We start from the raw sequence: 19,513 nt of genomic DNA, 5'->3' as shown, positions 1-19,513 counted from the left end.
AATTCCAAAATTTATGCTTAACTTCTGAGTGGCAGTTTCCTTCTATGGACGTGGACTATAATTTCAGTGTTTTTCTAGATAAGCTTATCCGCATCTTCAATAAAGCTTTTCCTTTAATTCCTATTAAGCCAAAACATCGAAAACCTTGGGTTACGAAAGGTATCCGCATATCAGCCAAGAATATGCGTTCACTTCTATACATCAAGAAATTTACTACCAATGTTTCTGTCACTGAATATATCACGAAGTACAGGACAACATATCTAAAACTTGTCAAATCAGCTAAAAAAGCCTATTATCAAAATCGTCTGGGAAGCTCTAAAAGTGTTGCAAAAGAAACCTGGTCTATAATAAACGATCTTCGAAATAAAACTCACACAGCTCAATCATTTTCCCTTCCAAATCCTGAGAGTCTAAACGATTACTTCGTTAATGTCAGTAAAAATATAACATCAACTATTTTGCCGCAAAAAGATCCCATTTCCTATCTCCCTAATTCAAGAAAGGTCTCGAATTCATTCTTTTTAAAACCAGTCGATAACTCTGAACTGACCCAAACAATCAATAGTATCAAAAGCAAATCATCCTGTAGTACTGATGGACTATCTATAAAAATTTTCTCTAATCTCACAGAAAATGTGTTGGAAATCCTCGTCTCACTAATTAATGATTCCTTCGAAAAAGGTCAATTTCCAGAGTGCCTAAAGACAGCCATTATTATTCCTCTTCATAAGGGTGGCGAAAAATCTAATGCCTGCAACTATAGACCTATTGCCTTACTACCGGTACTCTCCAAAATTATTGAGAGACTCATTAAAACTCGACTTATGTCTTTTATCGTTGATAATAACATTTTATCTCAAAATCAATTCGGCTTTTTAACTAATAAATGTACCACTGATGCCATGTTTTCTGTACTACATGAGGTTTATCAAGCACTAAACAATAATTTTTATACTGCCACTGTTTTCTGTGACTATGCCAAAGCTTTTGATTGTGTAAATCACGACATCTTGATTAAAAAACTAAATTTCTATTGAATTAGAGGTATTTCTTTGAATTGGTTCCAATCCTACTTGAATAATAGGAAACAACTAGTTAGAGCAAATGATACTGACTCTAGTCTCAAAATCATTGTATGTGGAGTACCGCAAGGTTCAGTATTGGGTCCTCTTCTGTTCCTTATCTTTATAAATGACATCACTAATTTAAAAATCGATGGGAAAATTTTTCTTTTTGCTGATGATACCAGTATCACTTGGAGCAACTCAACTATAGCATCTCTTCATGAAACTATAACTTCGGATCTACTGACGATAAAGACCTGGTCTGACTCTAATTTACTCTCTTTTAATGTAGATAAAACAGTAGCATTATCCTATAAAGGAGCTCTTCAACCTTTGCCTCTTAATAACAGTCAGATCAGTACCGTTGATTCTGTAAAATTTCTTGGTATTTTTTTAGACAGCAACCTCAAATGGTCCCTTCATATCGATTCGTTAAGTAAGAAACTCGCCTCAGCTTGCTTTGCAATAAGATCTGTCTCAAGGGAACTCAATTTAGCATCTTCTAAAATAACATATTTTTCATTATTCGAGTCTCATCTTCGATATGGTCTTCCTTTTTGAGGTTCTAGTACAGCTGCTCAATTTGATGTCATTTTTAGATTGCAAAAAAGAGCAATAAGATATTTGTTTGGCCTCAGAAGATCTACACATTGCAGAAGTTACTTCAGGAATCACGGAATTTTAACACTTCCATCATTATATATTCTAGAAACGGTTTGTTTAATTCGTAAACACCTTCATGCTTTTCCAGCAAGGCCCAATCATCTTTACTCCACCAGAAATTCAATCTTTGATATTTATTTACCGATCCCATGCACTGGGTTAGTAAAGAAATCTATATTATATTTCGCAAAAAAACTTTACAACCATCTGCCTTTACAACTTAAATCTGCAACATCTTTCCCAAAATTCCGTAAACTGACAAAAGCCTATCTATCTGAAAGACCATATTATTCAATAGAAGAATTTCTTAATGAATAACTAAGAAAATTGGGCTTCATACGCAGTAGCTTAAACTGTCAATTCCTAATGTTGTATTTTAGTTGTTGTAAGTATGTTCAACTTTCAATTTGCAATGTATATAAATTTTGCAATTAATTGTTTTTGTCTTTGGTTTTATATCTTATTTACTGTATATTGACGATTTATCTAATTTTATTGAATTGTAGTTGTTATTTGTTATTTCTTGTTGATATTATTTTTCTTTTGACTGTATGTAAGCTTTGTCCATAAAATTGTAAAAATTTTCAGTGACAATAAAGCATATTTCTATTCTAAAACATTATTCAACAACTATTTACAATTTTTTCGAAACACAAAATCTATTTTGAGCCCTATTAATAATAATTTTATTTTCCTTATTATTTTTAGGTGAGATGAGTGTCGGATATCTCTTCACCCGTTACAGGTTTAATTGGGATGAAGTCGATTTCAGTATTTTTTCCACGTATAGCATGGTAACGAATCTCATAGGTAAGTACGTGGTTTTGATACCTTCCGTGATCTATTATCTATTATATCATCATTATCATTCAGTCTTCTGCGTATACCGTTAAAATAGGTTTTTACCAAAATAGCTATTTAGACCAGGGCGCATCTGTAAAAATATTAGTACATGTGTACATAATAGTATTTGAGTTATCCTCCCACTCAAAAAGGTCCGGAACATTGTTGAAATAATCAAAATGTCAAAAAATGAAGGAAAAATTCGATTTTTTTCTTGGTTTCTTAATTATTACTTTAAAAGTGTTCATTTTCGAGAAAAGTTGCATGGGGATAAAAGTTGCTTAATTACATTTCCTACAATATGAGATTAACTAAGAATTTTAAAAATTGTCACCCTTGTTGTAAAATAGCAATAATTTCGAAAAAACCATGAAAAAACAAGTATTGGCATTTTACATTTTTCAACCATTTTTGCTACACTTAGGACCTTCATATTTCAACCAGAAAAACTTTGTGATATGATAAAACAACGTTGTAAATTTTATTTAAATCGGTTTAATACATTTTGCAAAATAAATTTTGAAATTCAGCTGTCGCAAAAAAATTCATTTTTTCAAAATGTCGCAGCACTAAAAATAAAGCAGACAGCAGGTTGAGTTTTTTTTTACGTATAAAAGAATACTGTACCTTTCATTTGCAATTTGCAAAATTAAAATCGGTTAACACTACCACGGAGTTAGTAGTTTTTTTAAATAAACATTAATTTTTGGTGCTACGCGCAGGACAACGGATACGTTCGCTCTGATTGGGCATTCCAATAACCTTTGATAATGATTGATAAATTTTAATTTTTAGTACATTTCGTAATAAATAAATGAACTTGTTTATTGCAAAATAAAAACACATACTCTGTCCTTTGAAATAACACTTTTTTTTAGCACAAACTTTCTTTGTTCGTATATTTTAACTTAGAAAATAAAAGTGTATTATTTTTAAACATATGCAACTGTTCAAACAATTTTTCACAAACAATAATCAAATTAGTTTGATTTTTGTGGAATTAAAATATGAACATACAACAAAATATAGAGTAAGAAAATAATATATTAGATAAAGATTGGACGAAATTTTGGTGGAAATCAACTTGTGTGAATCGAACACGGCTGTCCTGCGCGTAGCACCAAAAATTAATGTTTATTTAAAAAAATTCCTGACGTCGTGGTAGTTAACCGATTTTAATTTTCATTTGCAAATTACAAATTAAAGGTACAGTATTCTTCTATTTGTAAAAAAAATTAACTTCCTATCTACTTTATTTTCAGTCCTGCAACATTTTGAAAAAATGATTTTTTTTGCGAAAGCTGGATTGCAAAATTTATTTTCCAAAATCTATTGAACCGCTCTTAACTAATATTACAGTATTATCTCATCATACCATAAATTTTTTCTGGGTGAAATATGAAGGTCCTAGGTGTAGCGGAAATGGTTGAAAAACGTAAAATGCGAATACTTGTTTTTTATGTTTTATGTTTTTTCGTAATTATTGCTATTTTGCAACAAGGGTAACAATTTTAAAACATTTTTACCCATCTCATTTTGTGCGAAATTTAATTACGCAACTTTTATTTTAGTACAACTTTTCTCGGAAGTGAATACTTTTAAAATTATAATCAAAAAACGAAGAAAAAAATCGAATTTTTCCTTCATTTTTTGACAATTTGATTATTTTTAAACAATGTTCCGGACCTTTTTGAGTGGAAGGATAACTCAATTATTATTATTATATCGGCTAATTCTTAGCAATTTCTGCAAAAAAACTAGAGTCAACTCTCAACGTCTATCTCAAAACAGATCCGTTCTGGACTAATTGTATCATGTTGTAAGCTGCATCGATACAGCTCATTCTTTTCAGATACATCGTGTAGACTGTAGACGGTCTTACTTCTCCTTGTTTGTCAACTCTCGGTCTTCTTTTTCTTCTTTATATACGTTAACTTAGGTTAGATTTTGGATCATTAAGTCTACGACGTTAATTCTATGTATGATTTGTGTTTACTGATAAATATTTAGTTTCATTTGTGATTCCTGAGATCTTGATCCTTGTTTTTTCTTTGATGATACCTTCTTGGAAGCCTTCTTTTGTTGGTTTTACATCTTTTACATTCTCCATTGGCTTTACATGTTAATTACAATTTTTTCTTCGGAATCGACGAAATGTAACTGCATATTGTAGATACGTCTTTTCGTTTTCTTTACTCGTCACCTCCTTGCTTTTTACATTGTAAAAGGCAGAGATTGTAGTCCTGTCGCCAAGGGGGTACAACGGTTTTCTTTATTCAAATGGACTTACCCAAGTTTTTTTTACGTATTTTGACCCGTAGAACACGAATTTTTTGGGTAACAGTTGATCCGGATGTCGATAAGATTGTTATAAACAAAGAACTTGAGAAATTACATACCAGCGATTTTTCGCAAAACAAAACAAGTTTTTGTATTTTTTTGGTCATTCTAAGCAAAAAATGTTTTTACAAGTTTTTTCGTAGGATGCATAGTTTTCGACATAAACGCTGTTAAACTTTCAAAAAATCGAAAAATTGCAATTATTGAACCCGAATAACTTTTGATTAAAAAATAAAATAGCAATTCTGCTTATCGCATTTGAAAGTTCAAGTCAAATTCTATCGGTTTTGGTTATTTTCATTGCTAAAAATTAATTTTTTTATTGTTAAACAAAACTATAAACACATAGTGATTGAATGATGTTTTCAATGCATTTCACATTTAAAATCGAACGAGTAGGCGCGCATACAGACAATTTCTACCTAGATTACGTACCTACATTAAAACGCATGCATTGGGCATGGGAAACACTATGTGTTTATAGCTTTGTTTAACAATAAAAAAATTAAATTTGAGAAATGAAAATAATCAAAACCGATAGAATTTGACTTCAAGTTTAAAATACGGTAAGCAGAATTTATATTTTCTTTTTTAATCAAAAGTTATTCGGGTTCAAAATTGCAATTTTTCGATTTTTTGAAAGTTCAACCGCTTTTATCTCGAAAACTATGCATACGAAAAAACTTGTAAGAACATTTTTTGCTTATAATCTCCCAAAAAATACAAAAAAATGTTTTGTTTTGCGAAAAATCGCTGTTATGCAATTCCTCAAGTTCTTTGTTTATATAACAATCTTATGGACATCCGGATCAACTGTTACCTAAAAAAATTATGTTATACGGGTCAAAATACATAAAAAAACTTGGGTAAGTCCATCTGAATTAAGAAGGCCGTTGTACTCCCCCTGGCGACAAGACTATTAAGGATATACCCAGAAATTGGTTTCACGAGTGCTTTCAGATTTACGGATCTGGGACTTCTCATTTCGTTATTAGATGTCGCTACAGCGTCTAATACACGAAATATTTTTATAATTCTGCTTAAATAGACAGCTTGGTTTTATTTTGACTTAGAGCTGATCATATAGCCCCTCTAATGAGTTCTGAGGAGACTGAGACGTACGTAAAGGGATGCTTGATCATCTCTGAACTAAGGTGAAACATAAGTTGTCTTTCAACATTATTTAAGTGTCTTGATCATACAGGTACAATTTGACCCATACTTTATGATTCATTTCTTCTTTATACATATTCTTTTATTATTATTGTTCTGAGGCTGTTTCTTGGTGGCATTTTATAGATGCAATTTAGTATTTTATTTGGAAATAAGCCACGATTTAATTTAAATAAATTTTAATAAATTTCATTTTTAAATTAAATTGTGGCTTATTTCAAAATAAAATAGTAAATTCGTTTTTGAATCATAATATCTCCTTATATTCTTTTCTTTGCAAACCGCTCTATCATCTCGATTAATTTCTAGTAGTTCCTAAAAGATAATTATTATTCACATGAAACGTAACATTGAGGAAGAAAATCATTAATTTATTTCTATCATAAAAGTCTGTAACTTGAGACAACAATTACATGCAATACATAATTATCCTAATAAATACCAATACAGATAATAAATATGTCTATTAAAAAAATAATATGTATATTATGTGCCATTCCACGAACATACGCCTGTTTTGGATTACTTCGACAACGAATATTTTACTGTGCAACATAAGAAGTACGAAAGTAAATAGCGCTAATAATTATTCCAATAAACAACAATGTAATTTGCAATTTACTTTCGTTCTTCTTATTTTGCACAGTAAAATATTTGTTGTCGAAGTAATCCAAAACAGGCGTATGTTCGTGGAATACGGTTATATCTGATAATTTGTTTAAAAATAATGCTCTATTACGCAATGACTTTAAAATATTCGGTATCTTGAGATATAACTTTCAATTCTAAGAAAAATAGAAGATGTTGCAAAATAACAATAATAAATAAGAACATTTATATTAAAACAACGAGATGGTCTGTTTGTCAAGTTTCAATCCTTGATACATACAAGTTGTAAAAAAATGTATCTTCTTTTTCTATTTAATCAATAACGATTCTACATTGCGTATAGTAGATGATCCGATGAGGTCGATCCCTGTTTAATGGATAAAAAATGTTGGATATTATATCATTTATAAAGTTTTGACGCATGTGAAAAATTTCAATGTGTTTTAAATGTATTCACTTTTTTCGAATCCTGAGAAAACTAATAAATATTTTTGAAAAATTTAAAAGCAGAATGAAATATTACATTATTACCGAGGGCCGAAAGTCCCTGAAAACTTCTATAATGTTTATTTTAATAAGTTACACGGGTGAAAGTAAAAGAGAAAATTTAGTGTCATTTTTAGTTGGAAATATTTCATTCAAAAGAAACGTTTTATTTATTCTAAGGGACTTTCGCCCCTCGGTAATAAAGTAGTCTTTCATTCTTTTCAAATATTAAATTTTTCAAAAATATTTATTAATTTTCTCAGGATTCGAAAAAATTAATATATTTAAAAGATATTTAAAATTTTGACATGGTCCAAATTTTGCATGTTTTTCCGTTCCCCAGATCTAATTTTGTTCTGACTTTAATTAATTAATAATTAAAAAATGACTTTTTTTAGAAATTAACAAAAATGTTGTTTCGACCCGGCCAGATATTATTTGAGATATTTTGATTTATTATAAACAAAAAAGTCTTTTGTAATTTTTCTCTTAAGTTGATCGTTTTTGAGTTATAAACAGGTTAAAACTGAAAATAGAACGACAAATGACGACTTTCAAGGCTCAATAGTCCTGTCGCCAGGGGGGGTACAACGGCCTCGTTAATTCAGATGGACTTACTCAAGTTTTTTTTATGTATTTTGACCCGTAGAACACGAATTTTTTGGGTAACAGTTGATCCGGATGTCGATAAGATTGTTATAGACCAAGAACTTGAGGAATCAAATAACAGCGATTTTTGGCAAAACAAAACAATATTTTGTATTTTTTGGGCCATTTTAAGTAAAAAATATTTCTACAAGTTTTTTCGTAGGATGCACAGTTTTCGAGATAAGCGCGGTTGAACTTTAAAAAAATCGAAAAATTGCAATTTTTGAACCCGAATAACTTTTGATTAAAAAATAAAATAGCAAGTCTGCTTACCGCATTTGAAAGTTTAAGTCAAATTATATCGGTTTTGATTATTTGCATTGGTAAAAATTTATTTTTTTATTGTTTAACAAAGCTATAAACACGTAGGGTTTCCCGTGCTTTTACATGCGTTTTAACGCATGTAACGTAGAAATAGTCTTGATTGCACTAGTACCTATTCTACCTACTCGTTCGATTTTAAATGAGAAATCATAGAAACATCACTCACGCACTAGTTGTTTGTAGCTTTGTTTAACAATAACACAATAAATTTTTAGCAATGCAAATAATCAAAACCGAGATAATTTAACTTGAACTTTCAAAGGCGCTAAGCAGAATTGCTATTTTATTTTTTAATCAAAAGTTATTCGGGTTTAAAAATTGCAGTTTATCGATTTTTTGAAAGTTCAACCGCGTTTATCTCGAAAACTGTGCATCCTACTAAAAAACTTGTAGAAATATTTTTTGCTTAAAATGACCCAAAAAATACAAAATATTGTTTTGTTTTGCCAAAAATCGCTGTTATTTGATTCCTCAAGTTCTTGGTCTATAACAATCTTAGCGACATCCGGATCAACTGTTACCCAAAAAATTCGTGTTCTACGGGTCAAAATACATAAAAAAAACTTGGGTAAGTCCATCTGAATTAACGAGGCCGTTGTACCCCCCCTGGCGACAGGACTACAAACACATAAGTAAAAAATATCACTTATGAAATAAAGAACTACCTAAATTCAAGTACAAACATTCTTCTATCAGATTCCGGTGAGAAATCTGCCATGTTTTATTCTAAAATATATTTTTTTAATTTTTCATGAGGAAGGTTTCTTAGAAGAAGATAGGCGATCGGGCTGGATTGACAACTAAAAAACACCGTTTTAAAATTAGATAAGTCCAAAATACTTATCAAGAACTGGTAGAATATGTATTTAAATAAGTAGGTACTTTGCACTTGAATTTAGGTACTTCATAATTTCAAAAATGATATATTTTACTTATTTTTTTTGAGCATCGAATCATCTTTCGTTCTTTTTTCAGTTTTAAATAGTTAACTCGAGAATGATCAAGTTAAGAGAAAAATTACAAAAGACCGTCTTTTTTTCGAATGACCCAAAAAATCTAAAATAATATCTGCCTATGCCGAAAAAACTTAGTTAATTGATCTCCAACATTTTTTATCCCATCTGCACAAATAATTTCGTCATCCGTTAGGAAAACCTAGAAAAAATAAATGATGTATAATAGTAGAATAAACCAGGAGATATTTCGTGATTAAGATTACTATGATTAAAGTACGTAAATATAGTCGGTTCGCTAAACTCAGACACAACTGGCTAGTGATTTTAGTACGTAATTTCGCCAGTTTGGTAAAATTGACAATAAAATAATTACTAAATAGTTAATAATTACTAAATAGTTAGTAATTTGACCAATTTTAGCAAAATTGGTTAGAAACAAAAAAATTATCTACTAGAATCACTAGCCGGTTGTGTCTAAATTCAGCGAACCGATTATAGGATAACCAGGAATAGAGTGGACAAAGTTTCAAGTAGAAAACCAAGAATAGGTGGTACAAAAATGTCGTAGGCGATCGAGTATCGGAATTTTTATTGGAAACCATTAGCGACCAATGACGTTCATGGAGAGAAATAGCATACACACATATATTGGAAGTAATATTTAAAAGACATTAAATTGTATTATAAATTGGCACACATTTTTTCTATCTTTCTGTTTTTCTTTCTTAAACATGCTACATACCTCAGTATCGGAGACTACATATAGTCATTCGCTTTCAAGATCAGTTAATACGCGTGGTTCGTGGGTTTTTAGTGTCGACGCAGCTTGTCGTTGGTTAGAAATTAGTTTATTCTACATTATAAACATATATATTTTATATTAACAAGAGACTTTAAAGCCAGAACTTGGGTCATTGAAGACAACACTGGAACTCTGAGAACAAAGAGATAAGATATAGCAGAGACATGAAGATCGTATTGCATAGACTTATATAAAGATGCTCAACGCCAAGAACCTGTTAACCAAATCTCTGACGAGGTGGAAGAAGAACCTGATATACTTGAAAATGAAGTAAGACTCGCGATCAGTAAGGTCGAATATAATAAAACACCAGGTCCAGATATGATAACAGCAGACATGCTCAAAGCCACAGAAGAAACTGGCGTAAAACTACTTCATCTACTCTGTAACCAAATATGGCGTTCAAAACAATGGCCTGAAGACTGGACAAAATCTACAATAACCACAATTCATAAAAAAGGCATATAATTCATACTTAATTATAAAAAAGGCAGCTTCCATAAATGCGACAATTATAGAACTATTTCTCTTATATCACATGCCAGTAAAATAATGCTACATATAATCAACGAGAGACTAAAAACGTTCCTTCAAAGAGAAATTCCACAAGAGCAAACTGGATTTACCAAAGGTAGGGGTACTAGAGGACACCTGTTAAATATAAGACAGATAATCGAAAAATCTAGGGAATTCAATAATCCACTGTACATATGCTTTATAGATTATCGTAAGGCGTTCTACAGGGTCAAGTGGAGACACTTATGGCAAATACTAAAAGAAGTGGGCGTACCCCAACACCTTATTTCGCTTATAACTGAAATATACGAACACACTACTGGATCAGTTAAAGTGCTTGACACACTTTCAAACGAATTTCATCCAGAACGGGGTGTCAGACAGGGATGTATACTACACAATTACTCAATATATATGGAGAGCCTATTATGAGAAGAGCACTTGAAAGATGGGAAAAAGGCCTCTCAATAAATGGTCATAAAATAAACAACCTACGTTTCGCAGATGATACTGCTGCAAGATGATCTTGCAAATAGTCAAGCAGAGCTGATTGATCTTATACGACTGGTTGAAAACGAAAGTCAAATATTTGGTCTGCAATTAAACATATCAAAGACAAAGATCATGATAGTGGATAGACTACATAACAATCATCCACATATAACCACAATTGATCGGTTTGAGGTTGTGAACTCACACTTATATCTGGGATCATTAATCACAAACACAGGGTCACTACAGGAGGAAATAAAACGTAGATGTGATCTAGAAAAAGTCGCCACAGCAAAAATGACCACAATATGGAAGGACTGTCAAATTTCAAGAGCGTTAAAGATGAGGTTGATCAACTGCTTAATATTCCCAATACTGACTTACGGATGTGAATCTTGGACCCTGAGAAATTCGGAAAGAAGAAAGATAGACGCCACTGAAATGTTCTGTTGGAGACGAATGCTACGAATTCCTTGGACCGACCATAGAACAAATAATTCGATTTTAAGAGAGCTAAAAGTTAGCCAACAGCTCTCCAGTAAAGTCCATCTCCAAAAATTAAAATACTTTGGACATGTTATGAGAGCCAACACAGAAAACATGGAAAGGCTCATTACACAAGGAAAGGTGGAAGGCCCAAGATCACGAGGATGATCCCCAACAAGATGGATCGGTCAGATTACAGGAATATGCAAAAGACCTATCATCATTCTCTTTGCCTTATCCCTATGCGGGGTCGGTTTCCCTAATTGCATTTCTCCACCCAATTCTGTCTTGGGTCATATCAATGTTAATCCCCTTTACCAACATGTCCTGCCTTATCGCCTCCCCCCAGGTCTTCTTTGGTCTTCCTCTCCTACTCCTTCCAGGAATCTGCACTTCAGCTATTCTTCGTATTGGGTGATTAACGTCTCGACGTTGAACATGACCAAACCATCTTAACCTATGCTCTCTCATTTTGGCATCAATTGGTGCCACACCTAGACTTCCTCTAATATACTCATTTCTAATTTTATCCTTCTTTGTCACTCCACTCATCCATCTAAGCATTCTCATTTCCGCCACATGCATTCGTTGTTCCTCTTTCTTTTTCACTGCCCAACATTCAGTTCCGTACATCATAGCCGGTCTTATGGCTGTTTTATAGAATTTTCCCTTCAGCTTCATTGGAATTTTTCTGTCACACAACACACCACTCGCTTCTTTCCACTTCATCCATCCAGCCCTAATTCTACTGCATGCATCTCCATCTATTTCTCCATTACTCTGTAATACCGATCCTAGGTACTTAAAACTATTGCTTTTCACAATCATTTCACCATCCAAAGATACCATTTTATTTGTAGTAGCTCCATCTTTAAATGAACATTCCAAATACTCTGTTTTTGTCCTACTAAGTTTTAAACCTTTTTCCTCCAGAGCATGTCTCCACTGTTCCAGTTTTTGTTCTAAGTCTCTTTCACTATTTCCTACTAACACGACATCATCAGCATACATTAAGCACCATGGAATGTTACCCTGTAGTTTCGCTGTTATCTGGTCCAAAACTAATGAGAATAAATACGGACTAAGCACCGAGCCTTGGTGCAATCCTACTTTCACATGAAATTTATCAGTCTCTCCCACACCTGTCCTAACACTAGTCGTAACTCCCTCATACATATCCCTCACAATCTTTACATATTCACCAGGGACTCCTTTCGTATTGAGTGCCCACCACAGAATCTCTCGAGGAACTCTATCATATGCTTTCTCAAGATCAATGAATACCATATGAGCGCTTGTTTCTTTACTCCTGTATTTTTCCATCAACTGCCTTATAATGAAAATTGCATCTGTTGTTGATCTACCCTGCATAAAGCCAAATTGATTCTCGGATATTTCGGTCTCTTCACGTATCCGTCTGTCAATTACTCTTTCCCATATTTTCATGGTGTGGCTAAGCAGTTTTATAGCCCTGTAGTTTGTACATTGTTGTATATCTCCCTTGTTTTTGTAAACAGGTACCAGTATACTGCTTCTCCATTCGTCTGGCATTTGTCCGACTTTCATAATTCTATTAAATAGACCTGCTAGCCATCTTGTTCCTGTCTCTCCCAATGCTCTCCATACTTCCCCAGGAATATCATCTGGTCCTACCGCTTTTCCTTTCTTTATTTTTTGAAGCGCTTGAGCCACTTCCTCGTTGGTTATTTTGGTGACCATTGCTGCTACTGTCTCCGTTGACTCTACAGGCTGTCTGTCAAATTCTTCATTTAATAAGCTGTCAAAGTACTTTCTCCATCTCTTTTTGACTTCCCTTTCGTGAACTAGTATTTTATTATTTTCATCTCGGATACATCTAATCTGATTAAAATCTTTTGCTTTCTTTGCTCTCTGTTTGGCTATTTTATATATCTTCGTTTCGCCTTCCCTGGTATCAAGTTGATCGTATAGGTTTGAATACGCTTCTGCTTTGGCTTTTGCTACTGCTACTTTCGCTTCCTTTTTCGCCACCATATAGTTTTGAAGATCTGTGTCGGATCTGGTTTCTTGCCACTTTTTATATAATTTTCTCTTCTCTTTTATTTTTCCTTGTACTTCGTTTGACCACCACCAAGTCTCTTTATCCTCGAACTTTTTTCCTGACGTTTTCCCAAGTATTTCAATAGCAGTCTCTCTAATACTACTGGCCATTTTTCTCCAAATTGTATTAGGGCTTCCTTTCATGTTCCAACATATTTTTTCTACTATTCTTCTCCTGAATAGACCTTCTTTCTCATCTTTCAGCAGCCACCACTTGATTTTTTGTGGTCCTCTCCGATATTTTTCTTTAGTTTCGCTTTTTACTTCGATGTCCAGAACAAGCAGCTTATGTTGTTGGCTTACTGTCTCACTCACTATTACCTTGCAGTCCTTGCATTCACGTATGTCTTCTTTCCTTATCATGAAGTAGTCTATTTGGGATTGATGTTGTCCACTTTTGTAGGTAATAAGTTGAGTTTCTCTCTTTTTAAAGAATGTGTTAACAATCACCATATCCAATGCTGTTGCTAATTCAAGCATGTCATCTCCAGCTTCATTTCTAGTTCCAAAGCCTAATCCCCCATGTATTGTTTCATATCCTGTCTTGGTTTGGCCCACATGTGCATTGAAATCACCTCCTATTATAACCTTCTCTTCTGCTGGAATATCACTCAGTACGTCTCCTAATTGATCATAGAAAGCTCTTCTTTCATTCTCACCCAGACCTGTTTGGGGAGCATACACACACACAACATTCAATACCTCTTTATCAATTACAAATTTCACTGAAATCATTCTATCACTCGTTCTTACAACTTCTACTACGTTATCTTTCATTTCACTATCAGCAATTATACCAACTTTATTTCTAGTGTTACTACTCCCTACATACCACAATTTGTATCCTTCACCTAGTTCTTTCGCCCTTTGTCCTTTCCACCTAGTTTCTTGAATACAAGCAATTTGGACTCTTCTTCGTTTGAGCGCATCCACTAACTCCAGACTCTTACCTGTAAGACTACCAAGATTCCAAGACCCTATCCTGATTTTTCTAACCTGTAATGGTGTTCCCCCTGAGATAGTCCTCACCCGGAGATCCGAACGGAGGCTCATTTTACTTCCGGAACATTTTACCTCAGGAGATGCCATCATTTCAGTATAAGTTTTTATTGCGTTTGGAGAAGGTCTTTTCATTATTATGGCCTGAAAAGATTTTTGGATATTTGATGCCTGAATGCCTTTTCTATCAGCACCATACCCTGCCCTGCACGTTTAGCCAATACACCACCAATGCAACCAAAGTGCAGTATTACCCCACACCCGCCTGCATTTTTCTGTATAGGCCAGGATCCCTACTGTAAGGACTGCCCTATAAGCCAATGTATTGTTGCCCGTATCCCGCCGCTAGGAGGCACGTACTTTGGTTGCAAAAGACCTATGCATGAATTAAAAGAAATGACCAGAGACAGAGATCTTTGGAGACGGACAATACACGACATCACGTCGACCACTACACTCCGTCCGGGGGGTCAGGATTGAAGAGAGAGACATTATAAATTAATTTCTAACCAGAGACAAGTTGCGACGATACAAAAAACCCACGAAGCAGGCGTCTAAAACTGGCGTCTTAGCTCATCTTGAAAGCGAATGAACTATAGTCTCACATTGTTGAGTCATACATACTATACATAGAGTCTCTTGGTTAAGTTTATGTTGATTATCGCTTAAATGAGAAAATTAAAGTTTTGGTTTTTTTGTAGTATCTTGTTTTATATTTGTCAAGTATAACTAATAATTTCTGATATTTTTAGGAACGTCTTTTTCTGTGGGGGTATTTAGCCACGTACTAAAATTTGACGACGCTATTATTGGAATATATTCGTCCTTAAGTAAAATACTTTCCAGCTTTGTTTATGGCTTTGCAACCACATCTTTAGTTTTCTATTTGGGTAAGTAAGTACCACGGATCATATGACAATATCGTATACATAATACAATTTTTGTCAAAACTGATACAGTGCAATTTCATTATTCCTGCAATATTAAAACAGAGAAAGATTATTGGAATGTTCGGATTACTGGATTATATAGAAATATTCATAATAAATAAAATATACCATTTCATCTTTCATTAAGGGAATAAGTACAATGTTCCTGTGAATTTGTGTTCATTTTCTACACGTTTTTAGTACTGTAACATATCGCACCCCGACTTTATTACTGCCATAACCCTGAAATCGAAAATTTTCAGGAGACCAAAAACATGCAAAATGTTATGTGAACTCTTCATGTGTTTCTCTGTAACTTCCTTATCTAAATTAATCAAATTCTGCACTCATGTTGACTGTGTGTGTATCTATCTAATGCTAGTATTTATTTTTAAGTATTGATATTGCTTTACCCTGAAATTCACCCTTAAATATGATAAGGCGTTTTTGCAAAAGCACCCATATTCAAAATTCGAGACTTAGGTTCTCGAGACAGGTTATGGCACTAGAGAAGTTTTACTTGAGTAATTTTTCTTGACTAACAACAAACGCATTAACATAATGTTAGGGCAATATTTAAAAATGAACGGTAATTATCACGATGACCCAAACTGCCTTGTAACGGTCTTACTAATGCTGAGAGAGCCCAAAACTGGAAATGATAATAACGACTAATAACGACTAATATGTAGATTCTGGGATAAATAAATTATATGACATTATTCCACAATGAATGTAGCGTCTATGTCTATAGGTACCTGTTAGACCAAAAAACAGATTTTACATTTTTATAGGATTATGGCAATATTGAAGTAGGGGTGCGATATCTAACATTAAGCTAATACATAGTTAATATAGGTTGAAATAATCCGTAATTGAGGTTGGTTTTTGTGAAACTTGTATTCCTTTAAATGTGAAAATTATAGGAATGTGTTCAGAACGCTCTTGCATGAACCGCATTAGAGAGCGTTTTCCATGTTTGGACATTCATTAACTCTTAATATTTTATGGTTTCCTTGTTTAGATTCCATCATAATCTTCTTCAGGTGGTACATTATAATGGTGGTACATTATAATAAAATAATTATCTTTGGATATTTTTGATCCTGTATAATATAAATATGTCCAATATATCTATTCTACTGTATTACATGGTATTACTGAAAAGTTACATTGTATTTTAATTATGAATGTTTGGGTGAATTGCCTACGGCAGAAAAAAGATAAGAAAATAATTTTTTTTTTGAATTGAATGTAGTATCATTGTAGTACCTATGTAATAATAATTATTAACTAACCTAAAAAGACAATATTTTTAGGTTCATTGGTAGAAATACTAAATGGTACATCATTTATTGCAATGAGATCTATAGCGTCAAAGCTGGTTCCTACAGATGAACTCGGTGAGTAATATTTTTCCCAACATAATATGGTATAACTAGACCCAAACCCAGACATCCAAAGTGAAAGTTATCCTCCAACACTGAATTGTTCTATATGGTCCACATATTGTTCTTTCAAAAGTTACACCATTTTAAGCGACGGGTTTGACGGGCAAGTGGGAGACAAGTCGGTAAATTAGTAGTTTTTTAGGTTTTTCGTTAATATTTCTAAAACTATGCGGTTTTGCGTGAACAATGTTTTGTACAAAAATATTCTACATTGGATTTTAAACAAGAAAGGTCCTATACAAAATCCTCCTAAAACGAACGGTTCCAAAGTTAAGGAGGTTTTACCTGTAGACATTATTGTTATTTTTAGATTTTTAAGTAAAATAAAGCATAACAGAAATAACTAATGGATTTTATTAAACATCCATATTGTGCAATAATACTGTTGTCCAATAGAGGATAAGATGCATAACAGATGGTTAGCAGCGTATTTGAAATACTGTAGTCGCTGTCCACAGCTAGCCTCTATAGCTAGGTCGATCACAATTAACAGCACCATTATGGTATGTTTAAACTCAAAAACTTTATTACACCGGATGGTGTGCACAGTAAGCAATGATGAGCGACTTGAAGAAATATGATAATATATGAACTATGTGCATGTATCATCCATATTTGTTCGACGAATCTGGCTTGATGAGAAAAGGAAGCAAATCTTCATGTCAAAAAATCATCATGTACTCTAGATTCCGCGAAAATGTCATACGTCAGACATCATTGATGGATGTCACCTTCATAGTGCTGTCTGGTGACGCCCAGCTACCTTCAAACAGATTGCGAGCAATACAGAGACTATGTAATTACTCATTAGGGAACAGTGAATGCTGTATTTGATGGATAACAGAAAGGAAACAAAAAAGATGAAAAACACCTACGCAGGGCATGTTCTAGCACTGAAGTAAAAGTTGAAGACTCAATCCATTTAAATATAAACCAAGCTGCAATTATTACAGATGTGACTGCACAGTCCATCAAGCATCGAGTGTCGCTGACTTATTAATAGTTTTAACAGCTATTGATGAAGCTAAGAAAGACTGTGTTGCTCTTGTGAATTCAGCCGGAAAAGTCTATACTATTTCTGACATTCAGCAAGGCATTGGGAATATGCATATTGGGATGTACTCCTTGCAATATACGCCTTTACAGGATGTGACACGGTATCAGCTATCTACAAGAAGGAGAATATTACACCGTATAGGAAAGAGCAAGCTAACGACGCTCATCATAAGAAACTTCTTGTCTTCAACGGCCCCAAAGCTGACTCCGGTGCAGTAGCTGACGCTTTAAAGCATTTCCATTTTGCGATGTTTGATGCCAGGAGCATGGAATATCTAGATTGTTTTCGCTACCAGTCTTACACGAAGGCTATTGCAATACAGCCTATTTATCCTTTGCTCAAGTTAGCTGCACTAACTAGCCCTCACTTCAGGAGCTTTCAGTCAGCATTAGTTCATAACCTACCACCAGATATAGCAGTAGCTGAATGAGAAGAATAATCCGCGAGTGGGGTTGGAAAAAGGATAACGAACACCTGAACCAATTACAACAGTACGTGCTACAGGTCCCGAGGAATTACTGTTCCTCATAATGTGTACTGGCAAAGACGAATGCATCCGTAACTATGAGTGTCGAAAGAGTGATCTAAACTGTTCAAGCATAATATGTAAAAATTGCTCAGGCCTAGAATTTAATAATAGGGACATAACAATCACAGACGAAGATGTAGAAGATGAGAATGTTGTATTTTAAGAGGACTGAAATTGGTGAATAAATACTCTTCAAACTCATTGCAATATAATCATCATTATTATGCAAGAAATATTTTGGGTGTTTAAAATTATTTTGTTAGAAAATACTGTTGGAAAGATATTTATCCGACATTGTTCTTAGAAAGTTAAAGAGTCAATTTCTCCGTATTACAGATTTATAAGGCCTGCATCTGTAGATGCTTCTTGAAAGTGGTGAGGTTCACGTTCCTTCAAGGGCTTCAGTAACATACCACCAGCTACTAAAATAGCAAATTATATTTAGAAAACACAATCTTGTTAAAAAAATAATTTCCTCAGTAATAATATCTTAATTTGCCCAAAAAATATAAAAAATATTCCACTTTACACCCTCCGTAACCCCGAAACCGTTAATTTTAGAACAATTGTGTATAGAACCTTTTTTGTTTAGAATGTATTGTAAAACATTGTTTATATTTAACCGCATAGTTCTAGAAATATTGACGAAGAATGTAAAAAACTAGTAATTTACCGACTTCTTCCCCATCTGCCCCCCAAACCCGAAGCTCAAAATGGTGTAACTTTTTACTGAACAATATGTGGACCATATAGAACAATTTGGTGTTGGACGAAAACTTTCACTTTTAATGTCTGAGTTATGCCCTTTTGGATTACTTGTAAATGAATAACCATTTTCAATGGTTATTGTCTTAGCATCCGTATGGCTTGCAAATTGTAGAAGCCCCGGAGGTGTAACCAGAGAAGGTTCCCATTGTTTTCAATCTGGTGTGATGTAGAGTAACAATTGGTGATGTTGTTTTATGTACTATTAGATTAAAAACTTAGTCTTTTGGATTAATTGTATCATACTAAGAATTATAAAAATAACTGAAAAATATCAGTTATAAAAATAAGTTATATAT

General features: G+C 33.4%; 1 protein-coding gene across 2 annotated transcripts in view; it reads left to right on the top strand.

The window, feature by feature from the left end:
* LOC114331904 (proton-coupled folate transporter) overlaps nt 1-19,513 on the top strand; it is a 299,851-nt gene that overhangs the window by 250,123 nt on the left and 30,215 nt on the right. For both annotated transcript variants that reach the window (XM_050656582.1, XM_050656581.1), the window contains exons 3-5: nt 2,439-2,540; nt 15,236-15,373; nt 16,732-16,815. In XM_050656582.1, coding sequence (XP_050512539.1) covers nt 2,439-2,540; nt 15,236-15,373; nt 16,732-16,815 — 324 coding nt within the window. The remainder of the gene's footprint in view (nt 1-2,438; nt 2,541-15,235; nt 15,374-16,731; nt 16,816-19,513) is intronic.

The sequence above is a fragment of the Diabrotica virgifera genome, chromosome 7 (genome assembly GCF_917563875.1).
Source record: "Diabrotica virgifera virgifera chromosome 7, PGI_DIABVI_V3a".
NCBI classification, from domain to species: domain Eukaryota; kingdom Metazoa; phylum Arthropoda; class Insecta; order Coleoptera; family Chrysomelidae; genus Diabrotica; species Diabrotica virgifera.
This window is presented reverse-complemented; position numbering and strand designations above follow the sequence as displayed.